Source organism: Pristiophorus japonicus, chromosome 13 (genome assembly GCF_044704955.1).
Source record: "Pristiophorus japonicus isolate sPriJap1 chromosome 13, sPriJap1.hap1, whole genome shotgun sequence".
Taxonomy (NCBI): Eukaryota; Metazoa; Chordata; class Chondrichthyes; family Pristiophoridae; genus Pristiophorus; species Pristiophorus japonicus.
Genome location: NC_091989.1, coordinates 47,144,750 through 47,168,462, shown reverse-complemented (window position 1 = coordinate 47,168,462; position 23,713 = coordinate 47,144,750). Strand labels below are relative to the sequence as shown.

Below are 23,713 nucleotides of genomic sequence, written 5' to 3'. Positions count from 1 at the left end.
AATTGCTAAAATTATTGCTGAGTTTGTTTTGAGAAATAAAACGGCACAATAGACTGCAGCCCAGGGTGACCGGGTGGCAGCATTCAAGTTAGATGATATTAAACCAATAAAAGAAAGGTGTATTAATCCAATCGCTCAAAAGTATTTTTTGAAAACTTTTTCATCTGTTGTTTTTCCCTGTTCAGCTGACTAAGGGCTCAAAGTAAGGTTCGTAACTCATCTAGAAAAATGCATACTTCACAAATAACATGATTACACTCATCTGTAAAATTGTCTCCTGTGTCTCTGAGCACTTTCATTTTAAATTTGAACGCCCCAACCAACCTCTCCGAAAAGCTTGGAATTGCAGTTGATATTTTCCCAAGAACTATCACTCTGTGCATGTAGTTCACTCGATACTGCAGTCTGAGCATGTGCAGTATTTCCCAGCATGCAGCAGTGTAACTCACCAACTGCCAGGGCGTGTGCATTTATGTTCTAACAGGCTATCTGAGTTTCTTAATTTATCTAAATGATATGAAAACCTGCTGGAGAATATTTAAACTAATGTTAGGTGTTCAATTTTTTACTGCTGAGAGACAAATGTAATCTGAACTCTTATCACTTTCATTGTTTTGAATTGTAAATATAAAACAATCATTGTTTACAGAGAATCTTATTTACTTTCGGGAGTGGCATCTACTTCTTTGTGTCTGGTGTATGTTGGAATTCCATGTTCTGTTTGGCCATGTTGCTTCATATTAAACAGCTGTTTCCTATGTGTTCTTGGAAAACTACTAGAAGTGTCTATATTTCTGCTTCCCTTCAAATTTGAAACCAATTTATTTATTGACCATCATTGACTTGGTCCCATCAGTGCTGAAGACTCGGTGACTGAAATTGCCCCTTCCTTTAAGACCTGTTACTGCCAGAAATCGGCGGCCACGCTGCGGAGTGGAATGGCCGCCGATTTTTCGTGGAATGGCCGCCCTCCCCCTGGAACGCAAAATTCCGCACGGAAAATCTTCCGCTCTTTGTGCCACCGACAGCTTTTTCTGTCGGTGTACAGTGCTTGGAGTGCTTTCAAAATGGCGGTGCATCTGCCTTTAAAGGGGAGGACCTACTGCCGTGGACGCCATCTTACCTTTTTTGTCGGCCGACTGCCAGGTCTGGCCGATAATTATGCCCCCGGGTTCGGCCGGGCCGCCAGCAGGCAACCTGGCACCCTGCTGGCCCGGTCAAAACCCTCCCTGGTGGCCCAGTGGACCTAACTTAAAGAATCGCAGTGACTCTCCTCTTTAGGTGAAGGGGAGAGATGTGGTGCGCGGCAGCATAATGACCTCATCAGCGCTATGCTGATGAGTGACAGCCGCGGACAGTCCGCCCGCCCCCAACTTCTGTCCCTCTACTTACCGAACTTCCGCTAACCGCCACACTTCTGCCCCCTTCCAAGGCCGCTCAGGGAAAAAAAAAGCCAAAGAGCGAAATTTCGCGCAAGAGGCCACCACACCACAGCTGCAGTAAAAACAATCGAAACACAGTCGGTGCGACCTGCTTTTGGCGGGGGAGCATTTCGGACCCTCATTGTCTAATTCTCTGTGGTTTTGCTGGCAGTGAATCATTGCCTGCATGTCTTTAGATGGAGAAGCAATCAATCTGCAGGGATAGTTTAATCATCAAGAGAATAGCATCACTTTTAAAATCTACCAGATGAATGAGTTGCATGTCCCTGACTGCTCATGCACAGCTGATGGAAATGTTTGTATCCTGGGCGTTATTTTACGAGAATAAGGTCATGTTGGGGAACTTCACTTGCTGGCAGTGAATATTGGAAATCACAAGCTCAACTGGACACTATTTTCTGACATGCACTAGGGGCATGTGAGGTTTCCCACTGCTGCAAGCACGTACTTCAACAACTATCCCCCTTCTCGTGTTGAAATTGTGTATCTAGTTTTGGAGCTTGCTGGATCGACTGCAAAAAGCCAGCATGTCAATAAGGCTAAATAGCAAACCAAACAGAAATGCTTTAAAAATGTCCTGCTACTACTTTAACTTCATATTCGGATGTCAAGAGAATGGCTCCATTCCAAGGCCATGACATTGACATTGCTGCAAGTTAACTGATTTTGCTGTGCAGATGTCTTAAGCTAGATTTAACACCTGCTAATAGTCAATATAAATTTCTGGAAAATCTAATTTGAGCATCTCACTGTGTGGAATGAAAGATTAATGAAGAACTTAGTCTTTGTGTAGAGCACAAAAAAGATCTCTGTGTTCCACCTTTACTGTACGACTCTGATAACGCCTAGATTTTCCGATTGGTAAATGCCACATAAAGCATTCATTTTAAACTGGTTAATGCTGGCATTAAAATAACACTAATTGGAAAATCCAGGCTTCAGTTCTGTCAGTTACGCATACTCTTGCTGGATCCAAGTCTTTTACTGTCTGATTAAAAGGTATTGAGCAGTGGTTGAAACGTAAATAGCACTTTATTGTAACAAAGAAACAAAATCCGCAAATAGGGAGGTGGGAGTGACTGTACGTGAAGGAAAAATTATAAAGTAGAAAATTAAAAATTAGATTAATTTCCATTGGTCCATAGCTGACATTTTACAGCACATCTTAAAGATAAAACCAGAAAAGGCTCATCAGGCAGCTTCTGTAGACAGGAAGGTAGGGTTAACGTTTCAGGTTAACTAAGGGTCGTTCGACCTGAAATGTTAACCTTGCCTTCCTCTCGCCACAGATACCACCTAACTTCCTGTTTCCAGCATCTGAAATAATTTGCTTTTTATCTTCTTTAAGATACCATTTGAGGGTAAATTCACTGATCCCATGCTCCCAGCAGGCAGCCATGCTCAGGGATGGAGTCTCAATGGGAGTGCAGGATTTGTGAATTTACTATATAATCTCTAACCAGACATGACACTCTAAACAGTTTCAAACAAAACCAGTTAATGTCTTTGAGTAGCTCAATAATGCATCTCCTTGCTTGTCGTGCCAAAAACAAAACTAATGCACAATATTTGATTAAAGATTAAGGACACTATTTCCACACTGATGCTCAAGAAACTTCTCACAAATCGTAAACTGGTAGTTTGGGGCAATTGTACACGAGCAGAGTAAACTGGTTGATTTGTGAGAATTTCCTTTTTGTGGGTTCCAGACATCAGCATATCTAAACTGAAGTGCTTGGGAGACCGGAAGCGGTGCTTTTATGTATAACTTGCTGGTGTATCTTGTGGTGACATAATACATTACTGTGAATTATGCTTTTAAGAAAGATGAACTGTTTTTGTAAACGATCACTTTTATAAACATTTTTTAATTACTATGACTTCTCCATATCTCGCATATTGAAAACCTACTGATTAATTTTGAGTTCAGCTTAGGACAGGATTTTTTTTAACCTTTACATGGAATAATTATGTATTTGGTTGATTACTGTTAACATTTTCTACTGGAATTAGAAAGTGCAAAATTATTAACTTATGGCATTCATTGTAGTTGTTGTGTATTGACTGAAACAAATGTAGTAACTTATCCGATATAAAAAAAAAACTTGAAATGCATACACATAAATTCATATTTACTGAGTTTTGAAATGTGAGTATCCTTCCTACATTTTAAAGGGCCATTGTTTTCAAGAAATAGGAAGTTGTGAAGCTTTTTGCATTTTGGGAAGAAGAGCGACATGTAATTTTCATTATAGTGGTGCCACGCACAGGTGACACAATTGTGGATTTTTATGTGTCCTTGTGTTGTACATTTGTATACAAGGGTTTTCCGAGGGGTGTAGGTAAGCTGATGAGCTCCGCTGGGCAAGCTACAGTTCGCATGCCAGACACGAGACTCCCAAAGCACGTGCGGAGCTCCTTCACGGCTAACGAGTCAAAGGTGGGCAGCGGAAACGTTACAAGGACTCCCTCAAAACCTCCCTGATAAAGTGCGATATCCCCACTGACACCTAGGAGTCCTTGGCCAAAGACCGCCCTAAGTGGAGAAAGTGCATCCGGGAGGGCACTGAGCACTTCGAGTCTCAACGTTGAGAGTGTGCAGAAATCAAGCGCAGGCAGCGGAAGGAGCATGCGGCAAACCAGGCTCCCTGCCCACCCCTTCCCTCAATGACTATCTGTCCCACCTGTGACAGAGACTGTGGTTCTCGTATTGGACTGTACAGCCACCGAAGAACTCATGCTAAGAGTGGAAGCAAGTCTTCCTCGATTCCGAGGGACTGCTTATGATGATGATGAGGTAAGCTGGCTGACAGTGCTCCTGATCAGTTCCCAGCTCAAGACAAAAAACATCAAGACTGAGTCCTGGCTACACCTAAGGATTGTGCCAAACCTGGCAAGAAGTGAGATCCCATAGGATCAAGGCAATATTATTCACATCCGATACAAACTTTCTCCTCTCCAGGTCACTGACTATTATGATCAATAGTCTTGAACTATTGATCCTAAACTGCCTCAAACAGCTGCTCAACTGACTGCCTGACAGCCTCACATTATCAAGTTCTAGACAGTCTTGGGTCACAACCATCAAAACACCCTCAGGATCTCATCACTTGTCATCAAAATGGGCTGTGGCTCCTAATCCCATTAGCCTGGCTCACAACCTGGGTACTAAGAGAATATTTTTCTCTCTGATCTTGCTCTAAATCAGACAAGATTGTCCTGGAAACCTTGGGAAAGTGGGGTGGTGAAGCTTACTGCTACATCACCACCTTGACCAGGATTTCCCTTTCCCGCCCCCCCCCCCCCCCCCCCCCCCCACAGGGATTACTGCCTGCTGCAACCCTGTTCACCACATGCAAATTATGGGAGAGGGGGCTGGTCTTGAGTCCTGGTGCATTTTCCTCCTTTTTGCTTCCACTTCCTAGGGCTGCCATGGGGAAAGTTGTAGTGTGCCCAGAAAAGCAGCAGTAACTGCCCTGAGATGCCCCGTGGAGAGAAAGGACAGTGTAGCGGCCTCCACTCCCTTCATTCTGTCCTCACGGCCTTGCCTGTTGAAGGCTTCAATCTCTGCCAAGGCCTTCAATGAGTCTTGGTTTCTGACCTTAAGAACAATTCTGCCTCTTTAAGTTCCGTTGCTGGATCATCTCTCATTACAGTGATGTCCCTGTTGAAGTGCCATTAGAGTTTCCTCATGAGCATCAGAGGGAGCGAAATTTGGTATCGAGCCCGACATTGGGCTCCATTTCCTCTCAGAGGCGGGACCGGGACGATAAGCGCGCAAATTTTTCTGCAGTGGCACAAGCACCAGGCACTTCCCTTCCTTTTAAAGGGGAGGGCATACTGCAAGCTCTGCAGTGGGACGAGCGGCCTCAACTATGCCACCGGGGATGCGGGGTGCGATGGCTGCACCTTCACGACAGGGACCCCGCAAAATGGGTAACGGAAGGCCGGACCGGTAAGTCGGCCGTGCAAAAGAAAAAGGTGCCGTGCGCCTCCCCTTTACTTTACACCTCGCGAGTGGAGTGCAGCCCGTTTCGCGACCCGCGAAGCTGGCGCTGACATCATCCGCAGTGGCCTCGCTGGGCGCTACCCAATTTCCACCCTGGGGCGAAAACTGGTTACTGCGCACGCCGATGACTTCATCAGCGGCCTGGGGCAGAGCGCTGCCGGTTTGTACCTTCGCTAACTCCTGCCTAATTACGCAGGACCTGAGCGCTAACGGGAGGTGCAAACGATGCAGATTTTTTCCCTCTAAATGTCTTGTGTTCAATTCCTCTCCAGCACATAGTCTAGGTTGACACTTTAGTGTTGTGAGAGAGTCGGAGGTGCTATTTTTTTCATAAAACCTTAAACTAACGCCGATCTGTCTGTTCAGCTGGATGTAAAAAATCCCGTGGTACTATTCGGAAAAGAGTAAAGGATTCTCCTGGTATTCTGGCCAGTATTTATCTCTCAACCAAAACCACTAAAAGGGATTATATCACTTAATATTTGTGGGACCTTGTGTGCAAATTTGCTGCCATAACATTGACTGTACTTCAAAAGTAATTCATTTGCTTTGAAGCAGTTTGGGACTTTGAGGATGTGAAAGTTGCTATATAAATGCAAGTTCATTGTTTCTTCTTGAAGGCCATGCATCCTTAAAATGATTAGTTCACTGTTGATGAGAACTGGAAGGACTTCAATATAGCATTCATATTTCTCTTTCTGCACATGCACCACCATGGCTGTAATTGAGCTTAGATGAAGTCACCTAAGTGGATAACATTTGGTGAACTTATTGAAATATGATCTAATATCTCCTTAAAGTCAAAATACTTTTAGAATTTTAGCCTTGCAATTTTAAATTGATTATAATCTGTCTCCAAGCACATTAGATCATTAGCTTAGCAGCAGGAAAAGATTAACATGATGTCATAGCATTAATCTCATTGTATACTTCCTATAAAAGTGCTCACAATTTCATTGGATGCAAAAAAAAGTTACTAGAGTAGATAAGCTACATTTCTAATGTGTAATGCAATATTTTATACTTCAGTAGAAAGTATTAGAGAGACAAACTGAAAGAGTCTAAAGAATGCACAGTTGTAAGAGTACAAATTATGGAATAATTAAAAACAAATGTATTACTCCAAGTGTTTGAATTTTTAAAAGTGCCGTAGTCCTGGGGAAACTGAGTTGCTACTTTGCCATAATCAGTCCCCTTGTAAAATAACCAGCATAGAATTTCATTAAATTATTGTGATTTTTGATCTGCCAAATTAGTTAATACTGCAGTAGGATTTGTATTGCTCTTAAAGGGCATAATACCAGTTTTGTACTTTCTGATAACTTGAATTTTTACATTTTCTAGAAAAACGTGGTCGGACATTCTACTCCAAGATTCAAAAATGGTTCTTTGAGAAGTTTTCAGAGTACATTGAGAATTTCCAATTCCAACAAGAAGAGAACCTTGTGGAAACTGAAGAACCACTTAGTGCTAAACGGTAGGAGAACTAACTTTGGCAGATCAGTATATAGTCAAAAATAAATAGTACCAAGTATAAGTCTAGCAAAAAGGTATGGTCCTCTTCAGTTAATATAATTTAGTGACACTCTAGCTTTTATAGATTCCTTGGTCACTGTTTTCATTTTACAATGGTATGGAAATCTGCTGAATATTTTGGCAGAACCAATTTTTCCTGGTCCGAATGACAGCTAAAAATGTAATGAGATACCAAGAAATAGTCGGGGCTTGTAAAAGGGGAACAGCAACAATCATGGGTGATTTTAACCTCCATGTTGTTTGGACAAATCAAATTGGTCAGGGTAGCCTTGAGGAAGAGTTCATAGAGTGCATAAGGGATGGGTTCTTTGAGCAGTATGTAACAGAACCAACCAGGGGGCAGGCTATCTTAGATCTGCTCCTGTGTAATGAGACAGGATTAATAAACAATCTTTTAGTAAAGGATCCCCTTGGAATGAGTAATCATAGCATGGTTGAATTTCAAATTCAGATGGAGGGTGAGAAAGTTGGATCTCAAACCAGTGTACTAAGCTTAAATAAAGGAAACTACAACGGTATGAGGGCAGAGTTGGCTAAAATGGACTGGAAAAATAGATTAAAGTGTAGGACAGTGATGAACAATGGTGTACATTTAAGGAGATATTTCATAACTCTCAAGGAAAATATATTCCAGTGAGGAGGAAAGGGTGTAAAAGAAAAGATAGCCATCCGTAGCTAACTAAAGAAATAAAGGATGGTATCCAATTAAAAACAAGGACACACAAAGTGGCCAAAACTACTGGGAGGACAGAAGATTGGGAAGCTTTGAAAAGCAAGCAAATCATGATTGAAAAAGTGAATAAAAAAAGGAAGATAGACTATGAAAGTAAGCTAGCACGAAATATAAAAACAGATAGCAAGAGTTTCTACAGGTATATAAAAAGGAAAAGAGTGGCTAAAGTAAATGATGGTCCCTTAGAGGACGAGACCGGGGAATTAGTGATGGGGAACATGGAGATGGCAGAAACTCTGAACAAATATTTTATATCAGTCTTTATGGTAGAGACACTAAAAATATCCCAACAGTGGATAGTCAAGGGGCTAAAGGGGGAGGGGAGGAACTTAACACAATGACGATCACTCCGTAAGATAATGGAACTTAAGGCGGATAAATCCCCTGGATCTGATGGCTTGCATCCTAGGGTCTTAAGAGAAGTAACGGCAGGGATAGTGGATGTATTGGTTGTAATTTACCAAAATTCCCTGAATTCTGGGGGAGGTCCCAGCAGATTGGAAAACTGCAAATGTAACGCCCCTATTTAAAAAGAGGCAGACAAAAAGCAGGAAACTATAGACCAGTTAGCCTAAAATCTGTGGTTGGGAAAATGTTGGAGTCCATTATTAAAGAAGCAGTAGCAGGACATTTGGAAAAGCAAAATTCAGTCAGGCATGGATTTATGATTCATGTTTGACAAATTTTCTGGAATTCTTTGAGGATGTAACGAACAGGGTAGATAAAAGGTAACCAGTGGATGTGATATATTTGGACTTCCAGAAGGCATTTGACAAGGTGCCACATAAAAGGTTACTGCACAAGATAAAAGTTCATGGGGTTGGGGGTAATATATTAGCATGGATAGAGGATTGGCTAACTTAACAGAAAACAGGGAGTCGGGATAATTGGTTCATTCTCGGGTTGGTAATCTGTAACTAGTGGGGTGCCGCAGGGATCAGTGCTGGGACCCCAACTATTTACAATCTATATTTACGACTTGGATGAAGGGACTGAGTGTAACGTAATCAAGTTTGCTGACGAAACAAATATGGGAGGAAAAGCAGTGTGTGAGGAGGACACAAAAAACCTGCAAAAGGACATACAGACTAGGTGAGTGGGCAAAAATTTGAAAATAATGTTAGAAAGTGTGAGGTTATGCACTTTGGCAGAAAAAAATCGAAGAGCAAGTTATTATTTAAATGGAGAAAAATTACAAAGTGCTGGGGTACTTGTGCATGAAATACAAAAGATTAGTATGCAGGTACAGCAAGAGATCAGGAAGGCCAATGGAATCTTGGCCTTTATTACAAAGGGGATGGAGTGTAAAAGCAGTGAAGTCTTGCTACAATTATACAGGGTATTGGTGAGGCCACACCTAGAATACTGTGTGCAGTTTTGGTTTCCATATTTATGACAGGAAATATTTGCTTTTGGAGACAGTTCAGAGAAGGTTCACTAGGTTGATTTCGGGGCTGAGGGGGTTGACTTATGAGTAAAGGTCGAGTAGGTTGGGCCTCTACTCATTGGAATTCAGAAGAATTAGAGGTGATCTTAGTGAAACGTATAAGATTATGAGGGGGCTTGACGAGATGGATGCAGAGAGGATGTTTCCACTGATGGGGGAGATTAGAACTAGGGAGCATAATCTTAGAATAAGGGGTTTCCCATTTAAAACTGAGATGAGGAGGAATTTCTTCTCTGAGGGTTGTAAATCTGTGGAATTCGCTGCCTCAGAGAGCTGTGGAAGCTGGGTCATTGAATAAATTTAAGAAAGAGAAAGACCGTTTCTTAACCGATAAGGGAATAAGGGGTTATAGGGAGCGGGCAAGGAAGTGGACCCGAGTCCATGATCGGATCAGCCTTGACCGTATTAAATGGTAGAGCAGGTTCGAGGGGCCGTTTGGCCTAATCCTGCTCCTATTTCTTATGTTCTTATGTAAATGCTATTTTTTTCCATTAGTGTTGTTGTAGGCCAGCACTTTTCAAACTTTTCTGTTTTGGGGGATCCCCAGCAGATAGTGACAGGCTCCTGCAGACCCTGTATATAACTTCCAAAATATCAATTTTAAATACCAAAAGGAAAACCATGCTATCATTGCAGAAAATGTTTTTTATTTGCATACAGAAATAATGACCCTGAAATCCCGTTTCTGGGTTTCCCGCGGGCAGTCGCCTGAAAAGAGAAAAGATGCGCACCTACCTTTTAGCTCAGGCGCCCACCAGCGATTGCGGTTTTAGGCCTAAGAGGCATGCGCATCGGAGCGCATGCACGTCTGAATGGACGGAGAGCTGGAGCTGGAGTCACATGGGCCTGGACACCCAATCAAGGTAAAGTATTTTCTCATACATATTGGGAACTCCGTAAGTAGGAGTTCTCATTATTATGAATGAGAGCCCCCCCCCCTTCCAAACATCTAAACACAAATAAAAAAATTTTTAAATACCCCAATTATTTAAATTAAAGTTAATAAATGTGTTACAAAAAAATACATATTTTCCTGATTTAAAAAAAAAAGTTTTGTAATTATGGTTTAAAATAAATGTAACTTAGTGGACAGCGTTTTTAACAGAAAAATCTGGTTTTAAATTTTATATTTATATGTGTTTTTTAGATGTTTTAAAACTCTTACGCTGGTAAAAGTAGGCTATGCACCTGCTTTTACCAGCACCAAGAATTTTAAGGACATTCGCTGGGCAAAAGATGGGCAAATAGCGCAATCTTGCCCATGCAAATGTCCTTGCTGCCGAGATGTATTGGATCTGTCAAGCCAGAACTTGACAGATCGGAAAAGCTGGTTTTCAGCGCATGCACATTGTGCGCCGAAAACCGACTTTTGCGATGCCTTGGTCCATATGGACCTGGGGAGGCTGGAATTTCAGGCCCAATATCAAATACTAGTAAGTGGTCACATCTTAGACCAGCAGATATCAGCACAACCTTCTGTTCCTTTCTCCATCATGCGTTTACCTAGCTTTCCCTTAAATGCATCTATGCTATTCATCTCAACTACTCCTTGTGTTGGCGAGTTCCACATTCTAACCATTCCCTGGGTAAACAAGTTTCTCCTGAATTCCCTGTTGAATTTATTAGTGCCTATCTTATATCCATGGCCCTTAAAGGGAATGTTGTGCCTCAGTAAACCTCGTAATCTGTTGGAGAACAGATTGCTGGACTGCTGTGGCATCCCGCAAGCCCCTTGGAACACTGTAATCTACAGCCACGATGACAGCAGTCTGAGCTTGCATGGCAGCAGTCTAAGCTTCCACTGCAGCACTCAGATGTTGGGTGGCTGCTGTTTGTGCTGCAGTGGATTTGGGGACATCGGCCATCAGTTGCTGCATCATGATTGGGTCCACAAGTGTGCGCACGGAGTTGGCCACCACTTCTGTGTTGGAAAGGATGGGCTCCAAGCTCTGCACAAAGCCCTGTGCCAAGTTGGTACTGGACTCCTCCATGTTCTTGACATTGGATGCTTTCTGGCAGGCTTTCCAATGCACCAAACAAGAGTAAGAGGTGCATCCTTACACCATCTGCAGTTTGTAGAACAGAAGAGATTATACAATGAGGGGTAGTGGGATGTGAGATGGAGCATTAGGTATGAGGATACCATTACCTTTGATGGTTTCAGCCCTGCCTTTGGCCACAACCTCAGTAATGGCCGTTCCAGTAATGTCCAGCACCATGTCCTCCTTGGGAGTTAGGACATGCAGGCGCGGCTGTCTCCCTTCCGGTTAGCTGCAGCTGCCTCCGGTTGTGCACCACCTTGTCCTGCAAGAGAGAGGGAACTGTGTCAGTGAGTGCCGTACAATCTTTTTCGTTGATGTGGGTTTCATGGTTGAATAGCTGATGGTGTGTGCAAGCTGTGAGGTGTGGGTGTGAGGCTTGTAGCAGTGCTAAATGTCTGAGGGTGAGGTGAAGCGTATGAATGTTAGGTCTGAGTCCTGATAGAGATTGTTGGTTGATGAGTGATGGGGGTGTGGTGAATTGAGCAGTGGCAGAGGCTAGTGGTGCAGTTGGTAAGATATGGCATTTGAAGATGCATTCACCGACCTTGACCACTCAAGTGAGGTCATTGAACTTCTTGTGGCACTGCATCCAGGTCCTCGGGATTTGAGTCCTGGCATTAACCTCCATGGCTATCTGTTCTCATTGCCTTTTAACCATGTGACTGAAGGGCCTCCTGTTCTCTTTCTCTCCCCCCCACCCCCTACCCAACCCCTGCGATACGGGGCATCTCCTCCTCCTCCTCCACCTCCACCTCCTCCACCAATACCTCCAGTTCAGCGTCCAAAAGCTTTGGATCCCACTCCCTCCCATGTTGTGCCATTCCTCACTGTTTCCCAGGACAGATTCACATCCTGCACAACTCCCAGCAACTGCTCCAGCCACAATGCACCTCCCCTTTAAGCGGTGCAGGCTAGCTTTTAGCAGTGCAACGCGGTTAGCGCTGGCTTCACACACAAATCATTATAATGAGCAGACAGCATGAAGTTCGCATGCTGCCTGCATTTCAATCAACAGGCGTGGCTATTTGAGCATTGTAATCCCCGCGCCCATTTCCGGGAGCTATCCAATTTAGCCCCCCATTGATCCAAATTACCTCTTGTCTGCTCATTGCTTTAGAACATTAGAAACTAAGGACGTATGATATCCTGATGGAATAAATGTTTTCCAATACTTTCTTGGAAAATTCAACTTCTCCCTAAAAGACATGATGACTGCACTAAGAAAACAAATTTGTAAACTGAGCTGTTTGCAAATAATCTGAGTTGTTGCAGCATGTTTTTCTTGTTGCTGCTGCTTGCAAAGCAGTGTAACTTTCTATCTGTAAGAGGAGCTGCAGTGAGCCACAGGTGGTATCTCCACGCATGAGATACTCGCAGAATACATTTTGTGAAACAGCTGGAGCATAAATGAAACAATGATGAGCTATTTTAATAATTAATGTTTGTTATTATCTGAAGTTCTTGTGGAAGGGAATTAAACTGTAGAGAGGGGTGATTGCCGGCTTTGAAAAAGCAAGTGGTGATGTTAGCCCATTCTTTTCAATGAGTATCCTTCCCTATGTCCTAGAGCATTTAAATACACGTCAATAGTGCAGCTACCAATGCAAAACTTGAAGTGTTTGGAGCAGTTGCTTCACAGGAGGTGAAGATGATTGATATCAAAGCTTTAACTTCTGGGTTAGTATCTGAAGATCTGTTTACAGTTAGTTTTGTATCTTTAAAATATGTCAGTGCAATAAGTATGATGTTAATTGGTATTTCATCAATTTGTGTTTCTTTAGGTTAACTGAAAATATGAGAAGATTAAGTAAGTAAACTGGCTATATGCACATTTGTGATGTGGGTAGGAGGGAAAGGGTCTCTGTTTTTATCATGTGTGAAAAGAGGGTGGAATTACTGGAATCATGATTAGAAACTTGTATTTTTCACCTTGCAATGTATTTTTTCTTGTAGAGCATTGCAATTCTTCATATTGTTAAATGGCTTTTATTAAAATAGATTTTTCTGACCTCAAATTAACGTTGTTTAATAAAAATGGTAAAAGAGCTGTAAAATGTAATTCCAGAAGTGTTCTATTGTAATGAAGACTTGATCTCAAACTGGCAAAAATTTTTTTACAAAGAACAATATAGAGCTGCATGTATCAATTGAACTCACATTTGAACTATGGTTCAGTTATCCTTCTCCCCTCTCCCAAAAAAGAGAATATGAATGTCTGCAGTTGTTTTCAAAGTTCTTGAACGTAATTGAAAATATTGCTTCAAATGTGCCCGTAGTAAAATATTCCACTACATTTGGTCTTTGTTTAGAACAGCCTATCAACATTTTCTGCAGAGGTCGGAATTAAACAGGGTGGGGCAAGAAGAGAGAGCATTATTCTAGTTTGCCAACCCCTTGATTGAGAAGCACTTTCAGATTTTATGATGTGATGAGGCGACATAAAATGTAAATTCTTTCCATATTGTACTTTTTGAACGGAACAGCTGTAAAATGTAATTCCAGAAGTGTTCCATTGTAATGAAGACTTGATCTCAAACTGGCAAAAAACAGAACACAGGTATTGCTGCGGCTTCCTGTCCAGGTTGCTCAGCACCTTGCGGTACAATTCCAAGCCAGCCATGGGCTCTAGAATGTATTACAAGACGTCATTGTGCTCAATGATGCATTTTGTGACAATGTACAGTTAACTTTCTTAAAATTAATCTTCTGGTTTAAACCAGAACTATTCTGGATTCTCAGTAGCAAAAGTCAGAGTAATTTACAATAAATGTAATTCTTGTCTACAAGAGGAGGGGGAATTTTATTGATCTGAATATATTTTTAATGAAAGGCCACAGAATCACCTTTTTCCCATTTGCTTTCAGAACGAGGTGCCAAACCAGTTACCAGTTTCTTAAAGAACCTGTCAGCCTTATCAAATTGGCACTCTGTATACACTTCAGTAATTGCCTTTATTGTAAGTAGTCATTGGTGTGGGTCTGTTTAGTATGATATTGTACATTTATACTGAGGTAGAATTTCCATGGTGATCCCCAATCTCCTGCCATAACTTCTATGGAACCCCCGGAGAAGACTGTTTACATCGTTTCCCTCAGGTTTCCACTGAAACTGTGGCAGGAGATCAGGGAACTATGGAAATTCCATACAACTGTTCTGTCTATAGCAAGTATCTAGTTCTACTTGGAAGTTCATGATTTTTTTATATTGAAGCTGCCTTATTTTCACTCTTGGCAGGATTTTTTTGCTGAATATCCTACTTAATCACTGACAGCTGAGGAACATAGGAACAGAAGTAGGCCATTTAGCCCCATGACTCTGTTCTGCCATTCAGTGAGAGATCATGGCTGATCTGTGTCGTAACTCCATCCACCTGCTTTGGCTCCATATCCCTTCATACTCTTGGATAACAAAAATCTATCGATCTGAGATTTAAAATTATTAATTGAACCAGCATCTACTGCTTTTTGTGGGAGAGAATTCCACACTTTGTGTGAAGAAGTGTTTCTTTACCTCTCGCCTGAATGGCCTGGGTCTGATTTTAAGGTTATGTCCCCATACCAGCGGAAAAAGTTTGATCTATATCTGCCATATCAATTCCATTCAAAATCCTAAAAAAACACAATCAAATCATCCCTTAATCTTCTATATTCAAGAGATTAAAAGCCTAGTTTATGTAAAATCTCCTCCTAGTTTAACCCTTGGAGTCCTGGTAACATCCTGATGAATCTGTGCTGTATTCCCTCTAAGGCCATTATATTCTTTCTAAGGTGTGATTCCCAGAACTGTACAATGTTCTCCAGATGTAGTAAAACCCCTCCCCTTTATATTATAGCCCCCTCTATTAGCCTTGTTCAATTAGCCTTTTTGATTATTTTTTGTACCTGACTATTGCATTTTAATGATCTGAGTACATGAACCTCTAAATCTCTTTGCACCTCCACCATTCCTGTCTTTTCGCCATTTAAAAAAAAATACTCAAATCTATCTCTTTTGGTCCAAACTGGATGACCTCGCATTTATTTGCGTTGAAATTCATCTGCCAGTTTCACCCACTTATTTAATCTATTAATGTCTTGTAATTTTAATTCTATACTACTTCCTATGCCACCTATCTTTGTGTCACTTGGATATATGGTTCTCTATGATGCTAAGGGCCCAAAATTGGTCGACATACCGCCCGCGTACCACCTAAAAATGCGATTTTGGTCAAAAAACACCTACATACCACGGAACATTCAGCATTGACATACCTCCGAGTGGTATGTAGGTGTTTTTTGACCAAAATCGCATTTTTAGGCAGTCGCTGTACAGGACCACCCACATACCACCCAAAAAATCCGATTTTCATCGCGTACCACTGGAGCTGCATACCATCCTGGTACACGTGGTTTTAAATGATGTTAAGTGGGCAGGAATGGGCGGAGTGCATGGATCCGCCATTTTGGAAATCGGGAGCTGTCAGCTAAAACAGCACCTCTGTATTTCTGAGGTGAACAGTGATTTTACTGTGCAATTTACAGCAGAAAAGGTATTTTTAATTGTTACTGAGTAACTTAATAAGATAGAAGGCATTTTAGTTTTTTTTTTCATCGAAAATTATTGTGGAGATTTAAAAAGAATGGAGCATGTACTATCTCAGCCTGTATTGCTAACAAGCTGTCTAATGGAGGAACCAGATGTGAAGAAGGTTTATTGAGCAGAGTTAATAGAGCTGCGTTTTGGGACCCTGATGACTGTTAGCCCAAAAGTTTGACACTGTGTTTAAGAGTGCTTAAATTCAATTCCAATGTTTATGTAAAAATCTCAAAAATATACAACAATTTTAAAACTTTGTAAAACTTATAACTATAAAACAACTGCAACAACTTTAAACTTTAATAACAACTTTAACAAAACTTTTACATCTTTAATAAACTTTTACAAATCAAACTTCAATTATTCAATGAACAAGTACAACAAAAAGACCTTTTACTGTCCTCTGCCCTGTCCGCGATCGCGTGCAACACCACCCTTGGGACTAGTGTCCCTGAGCCTGGACCTCCCTGCACCTAGAGTGCTGTTGCTGTTGTTGGGGGTCAGACATTGCAGGCGCAATAAATGGGCCCTCGGGAGAAGCTCGTGATGTGGAAGGCACGGATTCAGGGCTGGAAGATGATAACAGCTCCCCACCCTCAGGTGCTGTCGACGTGATTATTATGGCACGTGGGGCGGAGGGGATTCTGCGCCATGTCCCAACCCTGTCGATTGCCACATGGCTTCGATGGCGCGGCGATCATACGCCATATATCCGCCAACTGCCGCTCTGATAGAGCTGCGATGTTAGCAGCGATCGTAGTCATGGCCTTGAGCAGCTCTCGATCTATGTCGACGCTGGCCTGAGACAGACACACCATGACCTGGTACATGCCTACAGCAACCAACCTTTTCTGCAACACCCTCCGTCGCTGCAGCAAAAGCGCTGCAACACTGGGGGTGCCTTGCTGCGCACGGCTTGGTCCCGCAGGATCAGAGGAGCCATGGGGGAATCCCCTGAATACAGACTCCATGGTGGAGGATGTTCCAGCTGTCCCACATGGAGCTGGTGTGTTCTCCTCCGTCTCCACCTCCACCTCCAGTGGCTGCAGGATCAGCGGCTCTTCGTCTTCCTTATCTCTGTAAATGGGGAAGTCGGGTGAGGGCTGGGTGATGCCAAAGGAGGGTGAGGACTGGGTGGAGGCAGTGGGTCTGTCATCTGTGTCGGTGTGGTCTGAATCATGAGAGTCTGGAAGTACAAAGCAACATTTTTTTTTAAAAAGGCTTTACAGCAGGGGAGGGGTTAGGGTTACATGAGTACATAGTACAATGACTTATCGCAGTCTTATTTAAATGTCCACCACCGCTGCAGTACTGTATTACATATCGCAGATAGACAATATATATATATGCATTGCGTTACATGCCCCCAACATTGCATTACATCACATCAGGCCAACATTCTCTACCACAGAAAGTTGTTGAGGCCAATTCACTAAATATATTCAAAAAGGAGTTAGATGAGGTCCTTACTACTAGGGGGATCAAGGGGTATGGCGAGAAAGCAGGAATGGGGTACTGAAGTTGAATGTTCAGCCATGAACTCATTGAATGGCGGTGCAGGCTAGAAGGGCCGAATGGCCTACTCCTGCACCTATTTTCTATGTTTCTATTACAGTTACATTACATTACATGACATGAGAGCACTCCAACACATACTGTATTTTATTCAACTTACCATCCTGTGAGAGTGGGTGAGCTCCAATGCCGGTGGTGGCACGGTTGCTATCCCCAACCAGGGACAGGACACGGATCTCGATGTCAGTCAGAGGCTCCTGGGTTGTGGGTCCTCCGCCCGTACGCTGCTGATCGGCTGCTGTTGCAGCTGTAAAGTAAATCAAAGCAAAAAATCTTCAATCTCTTTAATATCAGAGACACACAGGGTCATGCACGCACGCATACACACAAACACTGTGTTGATCCTCTTGTTATTGCCTGAAAACACGAATACATCGCCATAACCTTAAGATAAATAACATCATCTGTGCGACACGGAACCTACAGTTACATGGCGGGTGCATAAATAAAATCATTGTTTACTCTTGCCATCCTCACTAGGTCATTCCACCTCTTACGGCACCTTTCCCCGGTGCATACTTTTGGAGAACACAGCCTCCCCGATCTCGTCCCATATCCTATCGTACTCCTTTTTGGTGAGGGGGAGGGGGGAGGGCTTTCCATGATCACCCTTCGTTAGCTCGGAGCACCTCTCTGTTATATGCTCGAGAAGGGCAGGTAACTCCATTCGTCGAAGTGGGGTGCCCTAAACCTCCTGTCCTTTTCGATGTTCCTGCACTTTGATTTTTTTTTTAAATGACATACTGCGGAGAAATGGGCGGACCTTATGCATCGACCAATTTTGGGCTGTCGGTCATTAATTAACATAGTGAATAGTTGGAGCCCCAGCACAGATCCTTGTACGACAACACTGATCGCTTCCTTCCAATTCAAGTACATACCCATCATCCCTATTCTTTGTCTTCTACTGCTGAAGCAATCACCTAACCAGGCCAATAATTAGCCTTCAATTCAATGAGCTTTAATTTTAGCTAATAACACACTCTCATGTGGAACTTTATCGAATGCCTTCTGGAAGTCCATCGACATTCTCCTGTCTACTACTTTAGTTACTTCCTCAAAAATTTAGTTAGATTTGTTAGACATGGCCTAAACTTTACCAATCTATGTTCTGTAATCAGCTGAAAATTCTCTTAAATGCTCAGTCACTTCTCCACAACCGATGTTAATTTCCTAGTTTCTCTCTGATTTTTCTTAAATAATGGAGTTACATTTGCTTTTTTCCAATCTAAAGGGCCAATTCCTGAATAAAAGAGCATAAAATGGGCTGGCACGGACATGATGGGCTGTGCTGTAAATTTCTATGATTATGGCTAAAGCATCTATAATTTCTCACCTACTTCCTTTAAACCCCTGGGATGTAAATTTATCAAGTTCTGGGAACTTGTCAGTTTTTAGCGACATTATTTTCTCTTAATAATTTCTTGCTTTAACTTTAGGAAATACTGGGTTGAATTTTACTCTGAATTATTGACCATTTTGGGGTGGTAAATGGAGTAAAATGAGTTGTTATAGGCTCTGCCTCAAATCCACTAGAAAACTGTACCCCCCAACCCCCCCCACAAAAGAAAAAGTGCCAGTTCCCTTTAAGACACAGGAGCTCAGTCCACCTCGTGTTGATGGATTCTGGGGGATGTGGCTTAGTCCTCCGATTTCTACCCCAAATAATTACTGCCTTTATATAAATAGTGGCAGGACTGCAGAAGGTATCCATCCCTAAGGTGAATACCATGGCGCAGAGGCCATTTTGTATGCTGCTACTGGAGGTTGATATTATTTGTCTGCATATCGAATGCATTTAGCAGATTTGGAGGTTCATTCAGGACTTAAACTTCTGGTTTTATTCGACTGCTTAGAATGCTGCTTTGCATTGGGGACATGGATTCCCCAATTGGGATGGCTTTATTATGTTATGAAGAGCAGGAGGATGTGGACATGGAAGGGGCTAGATTGGAGACTCCTCATGTGAGGCCTCATCACAGAAAGTATATTATTTCAACACATACTCACACCCACTCACCAGGGTTTAGAGACCAGAAAGGTCTGTCTTAGACTTTGCTATCCATCAGTGCCTCAAATGGCTACATTTTCCCCATAAGCTATTGGCTGAAGACCCGAAGCCTCCACCCACCAGGAGAACAACACTGTCTACATCACTCACTGCCCTGAACACTGGCATATTGCCTTGAATTCCTTTTTGTCTATTGGGCCCAGAAAAAAAATCGGACCTACTGCCAGCTTTGTGAGCCCAACCCCCTCTCAGGCTCCAACTGTCGGCTGATTCCTACGTGGAGCTAGCCAATTTCCTGTTCTCCCCACTTGGGCAAGCTGCCTCGGAGTGTCGGTTTGGCGACCACAGCTTGAAGGCTCATGCCCCATAGCGGTTAATGAACAAGCAGGCATGGTGCTACTACAGTAAATGGCGTGTACATTGCTGACTGATGTTGACATTACTAGTGATCTGACTTGTCTTAGAGCAATTTTTAATTTATAAAAATGCCAAGTTATGACACTTTATAAAAAGAACCCTCAATACTGATATATGTTGAGATCTGAATTTATTTACCAGCAGTGATTTATGATATTGTTAATAATGAATGTGATATTTTTAGTGTGTGTGTGTTTTGTAAATGGGTATTTGTGGGCTGTGTTGCAAACATTAACGTAATTAATGAGTGCTCAATGCTTTGCTAATATGGGAGGGGCGAGGGGATCTCCCTGTTCTGCACTATTTGTAACACTCTCTTGTTTTTCAGATCTACATGAATGCTGTATGGCATGGCTGGGCCATTCCAATGTTCTTATTTCTAGCCATTTTGAGGTTGTCTCTAAATTATCTCATAGCAAGGTATTAACATTTCCATTGCTTTCCCACCACCGTCTAAAATTAACAAAATCTAATGGCACTTTAATACTTTTTTGTAATGGGGAAAGTTTATGTTAAAGCTTGGGACCAACACTGCTGTGGTCTATTATTAACAACTGGTTTATGCTAGAATAAAATGTTCTGTGGCGTTTTGGAAGATTCACAAACTTTAACATAGGATAAGTCTACATAAGTTGAAGGTTTCTAAACAAGGTAATTTAAAAAAAATGATTTAATGCTTGTTACTGAATTGCTAATCACCAATTAAATTATAGACTTACCCATGAGCGTTGCAGTTATGAACATATCAGGCTTTCTTAGTTAAAATGAATAATAGTGGGAATATCCTGGTAATGTAATGGTTAAGGCACTTTCTTTCGCGAAGAAGAGGAGGGGAGTTCTCCCCGGTGTGGTCAATATCTATTCCTCAACTAAACACCTAAAAACAGATTATCTGGTCATTATCACATTGCTGTTTGTGGGGCCTTGCTGTGCACAGATTGACTGCTGCGTTTCCTACATTACAACAATACACATCAAAAGTACTTCATTGGCTGTAAAGCATTTTGGGTCGTCCTGAGGTTGTGAAAGGCACTAAATAAATGCCAGTCTTTTTACGGCTGTTTTCAGTTTGAAATCTCACCATTGACTTGGGCTTGAAACTGCCTGTCACAGGTGTGATTGCTTTTATTAGTTCTTAGCTGGGACACTGGGTTGAGTACACAAGGAAAGCTAAAATATCTTGCTATGGGAAAACTTGGCTCATCTGTCTGATTTTATAGCAAGTATACTTTCTATTACTTGAGCAGCATGAGAATGTTTGATGTTCTGTGAGACATCTGGTGACTGATTTAAAGGTTGTGAAAAGGCAAGTGACTTGTTTGGGGAGGTGGTGAATAACCAAGAAATAAAACAGTAACTCTTCATGGTATTATTCACTAGACAGATAAGAAAAGTTGACCAACATAACATAAAGCTGACCAATCAAACTGACCAATTTTTTCAAAGCTACCATACACAAACGAGCAAGTACTCCCTTCCCATCTGAGCCCCATAGTGTGACACCTTCTATAGTTTGATACCTTTGCAAACACAAGAATTAAATAACTTATAAAAGAGAGGAAACCAACATTTCCTCTAAGCTATGTCTGCAAGGTACTGTGCAGGCCGCTCACAAGCTTTTCCATTTGAAATTTAAAAGGATCATGTTTTGAAATAAACAGGTCACGCACAACAAAAACAATTTAGAGGGAACATTGCAGGCAACTGTATTTCGGGCAATCCACAGCACTAACACATACACGTAAAATGTTTTTGTATTTAAAAAAAATGCCCATAATAACACATATACAGAAAAAACTAGTACAACTTGTGAATCACTTTATTAATCTTTGCCAAAGATTGCATTTGTTTTCCCTACACAGTAAGTTTCTTTTTGAAGCTTGATTGGGACAAAAATAAGAGTGTATGACAGGAGACAAACCATGCTAGGAGTAACTTAACTGGATCAGCCACATAAATACAAGAGCAGGTCAGAGGCTGAGTATTCTGTGGCGAGTGTCTCACCTCCTAATTCCCCAAAGCCTTTCCACCATCTACAAGGCACAAGTCAGGAGTGTAATAGAAACATAGAAACATAGAAACATAGAAAATAGGTGCAGGAGCAGGCCATTCAGCCCTTCTAGCCTGCACCGCCATTCAATGAGTTCATGGCTGAACATGAAACTTCAGTACCCCCTTCCTGCTTTCTCGCCATAACCCTTGATCCCCCGAGTAGTAAGGACTTCATCTAACTCCCTTTTGAATATATTTAGTGAATTGGCCTCAACTACTTTCTGTGGTAGAGAATTCCACAGGTTCACCACTCTCTGGGTGAAGAAGTTTCTCCTCATCTCGGTCCTAAATGGCTTACCCCTTATCCTCAGACTGTGACCCCTGGTTCTGGACTTCCCCAACATTGGGAACATTCTTTCTGCATCTAACCTGTCTAAACCCGTCAGAATTTTAAACGTTTCTATGAGGTCCCCTCTCATTCTTCTGAACTCCAGTGAATACAAGCCCAATTGATCCAATCTTTCTTGATAGGTCAGTCCCGCCATCCCGGGAATCAGTCTGGTGAACCTTCGCTGCACTCCCTCAATAGCAAGAATGTCCTTCCTCAAGTTAGGAGACCAAAACTGTACACAATACTCCAGGTGTGGCCTCACCAAGGCCCTGTACAACTGTAGCAACACCTCCCTGCCCCTGTATTCAAATCCCCTCGCTATGAAGGCCAACATGCCATTTGCTTTCTTAACCGCCTGCTGTACCTGCATGCCAACCTTCAATGACTGATGTACCATGACACCCAGGTCTCGTTGCACCTTCCCTTTTCCTAATCTGTCACCATTCAGATAATAGTCTGTCTCTCTGTTTTTACCACCAAAGTGGATAACCTCACATTTATCCACATTATACTTCATCTGCCATGCATTTGCCCACTCACCTAACCTATCCAAGTCACTCTGCAGCCTAATAGCATCCTCCTCGCAGCTCACACTGCCACCCAACTTAGTATCATCCGCAAATTTGGAGATACTGCATTTAATCCCCTCGTCTAAATCATTAATGTACAATGTAAACAGCTGGGGCCCCAGCACAGAACCTTGCGGCACTCCACTAGTCACTGCCTGCCATTCTGAAAAGTACCCGTTTACTCCTACTCTTTGCTTCCTGTCTGACAACCAGTTCTCAATCCACGTCAGCACACTACCCCCAATCCCATGTGCTTTAACTTTGCACATTAATCTCTTGTGTGGGACCTTGTCGAAAGCCTTCTGAAAGTCCAAATATACCACATCAACTGGTTCTCCTTTGTCCACTTTACTGGAAACATCCTCAAAAAATTCCAGAAGATTTGTCAAGCATGATTTCCCTTTCACAAATCCATGCTGACTTGGACCTATCATGTCACCATTTTCCAGATGCACTGCTATGACATCCTTAATAATTGATTCCATCATTTTACCCACTACTGAGGTCAGGCTGACCGGTCTATAATTCCCTGTTTTCTCTCTCCCTCCTTTTTTAAAAAGTGGGGTTACATTGGCTACCCTCCACTCCATAGGAACTGATCCAGAGTCAATGGAATGTTGGAAAATGACTGTCAATGCATCCGCTATTTCCAAGGCCACCTCCTTAAGTACTCTAGGATGCAGGCCATCAGGCCCTGGGGATTTATCTGCCTTCAATCCCATCAATTTCCCCAACACAATTTCCCGACTAATAAAGATTTCCCTCAGTTCCTCTTCCTTACTAGACCCTCTGACCCCTTTTATATCCGGAAGGTTGTTTGTATCCTCCTTAGTGAATACCGAACCAAAGTACTTGTTCAATTGATCCGCCATTTCTTTGTTCCCCGTTATGACTTCCCCTGATTCTGACTGCAGGGGACCTACGTTTGTCTTCACCAACCTTTTTCTCTTTACATACCTATAGAAACTTTTGCA

General features: G+C 42.2%; 1 protein-coding gene across 9 annotated transcripts in view; it reads left to right on the top strand.

Annotated features, from left to right (window-relative positions):
- gramd4a (GRAM domain containing 4a) overlaps nucleotides 1-23,713 on the top strand; it is a 229,354-nt gene that overhangs the window by 154,415 nt on the left and 51,226 nt on the right. For all 9 annotated transcript variants that reach the window (XR_011596292.1, XM_070897409.1, XM_070897407.1 and 6 more), the window contains 4 exons: nucleotides 6,796-6,928; nucleotides 12,991-13,016; nucleotides 14,074-14,165; nucleotides 20,116-20,207. Coding sequence is in view for 8 of the 9 variants with exons in the window: in XM_070897409.1 (XP_070753510.1) it covers nucleotides 6,796-6,928; nucleotides 12,991-13,016; nucleotides 14,074-14,165; nucleotides 20,116-20,207 (343 nt within the window). In the remaining variant the exon portion in view is untranslated. The remainder of the gene's footprint in view (nucleotides 1-6,795; nucleotides 6,929-12,990; nucleotides 13,017-14,073; nucleotides 14,166-20,115; nucleotides 20,208-23,713) is intronic.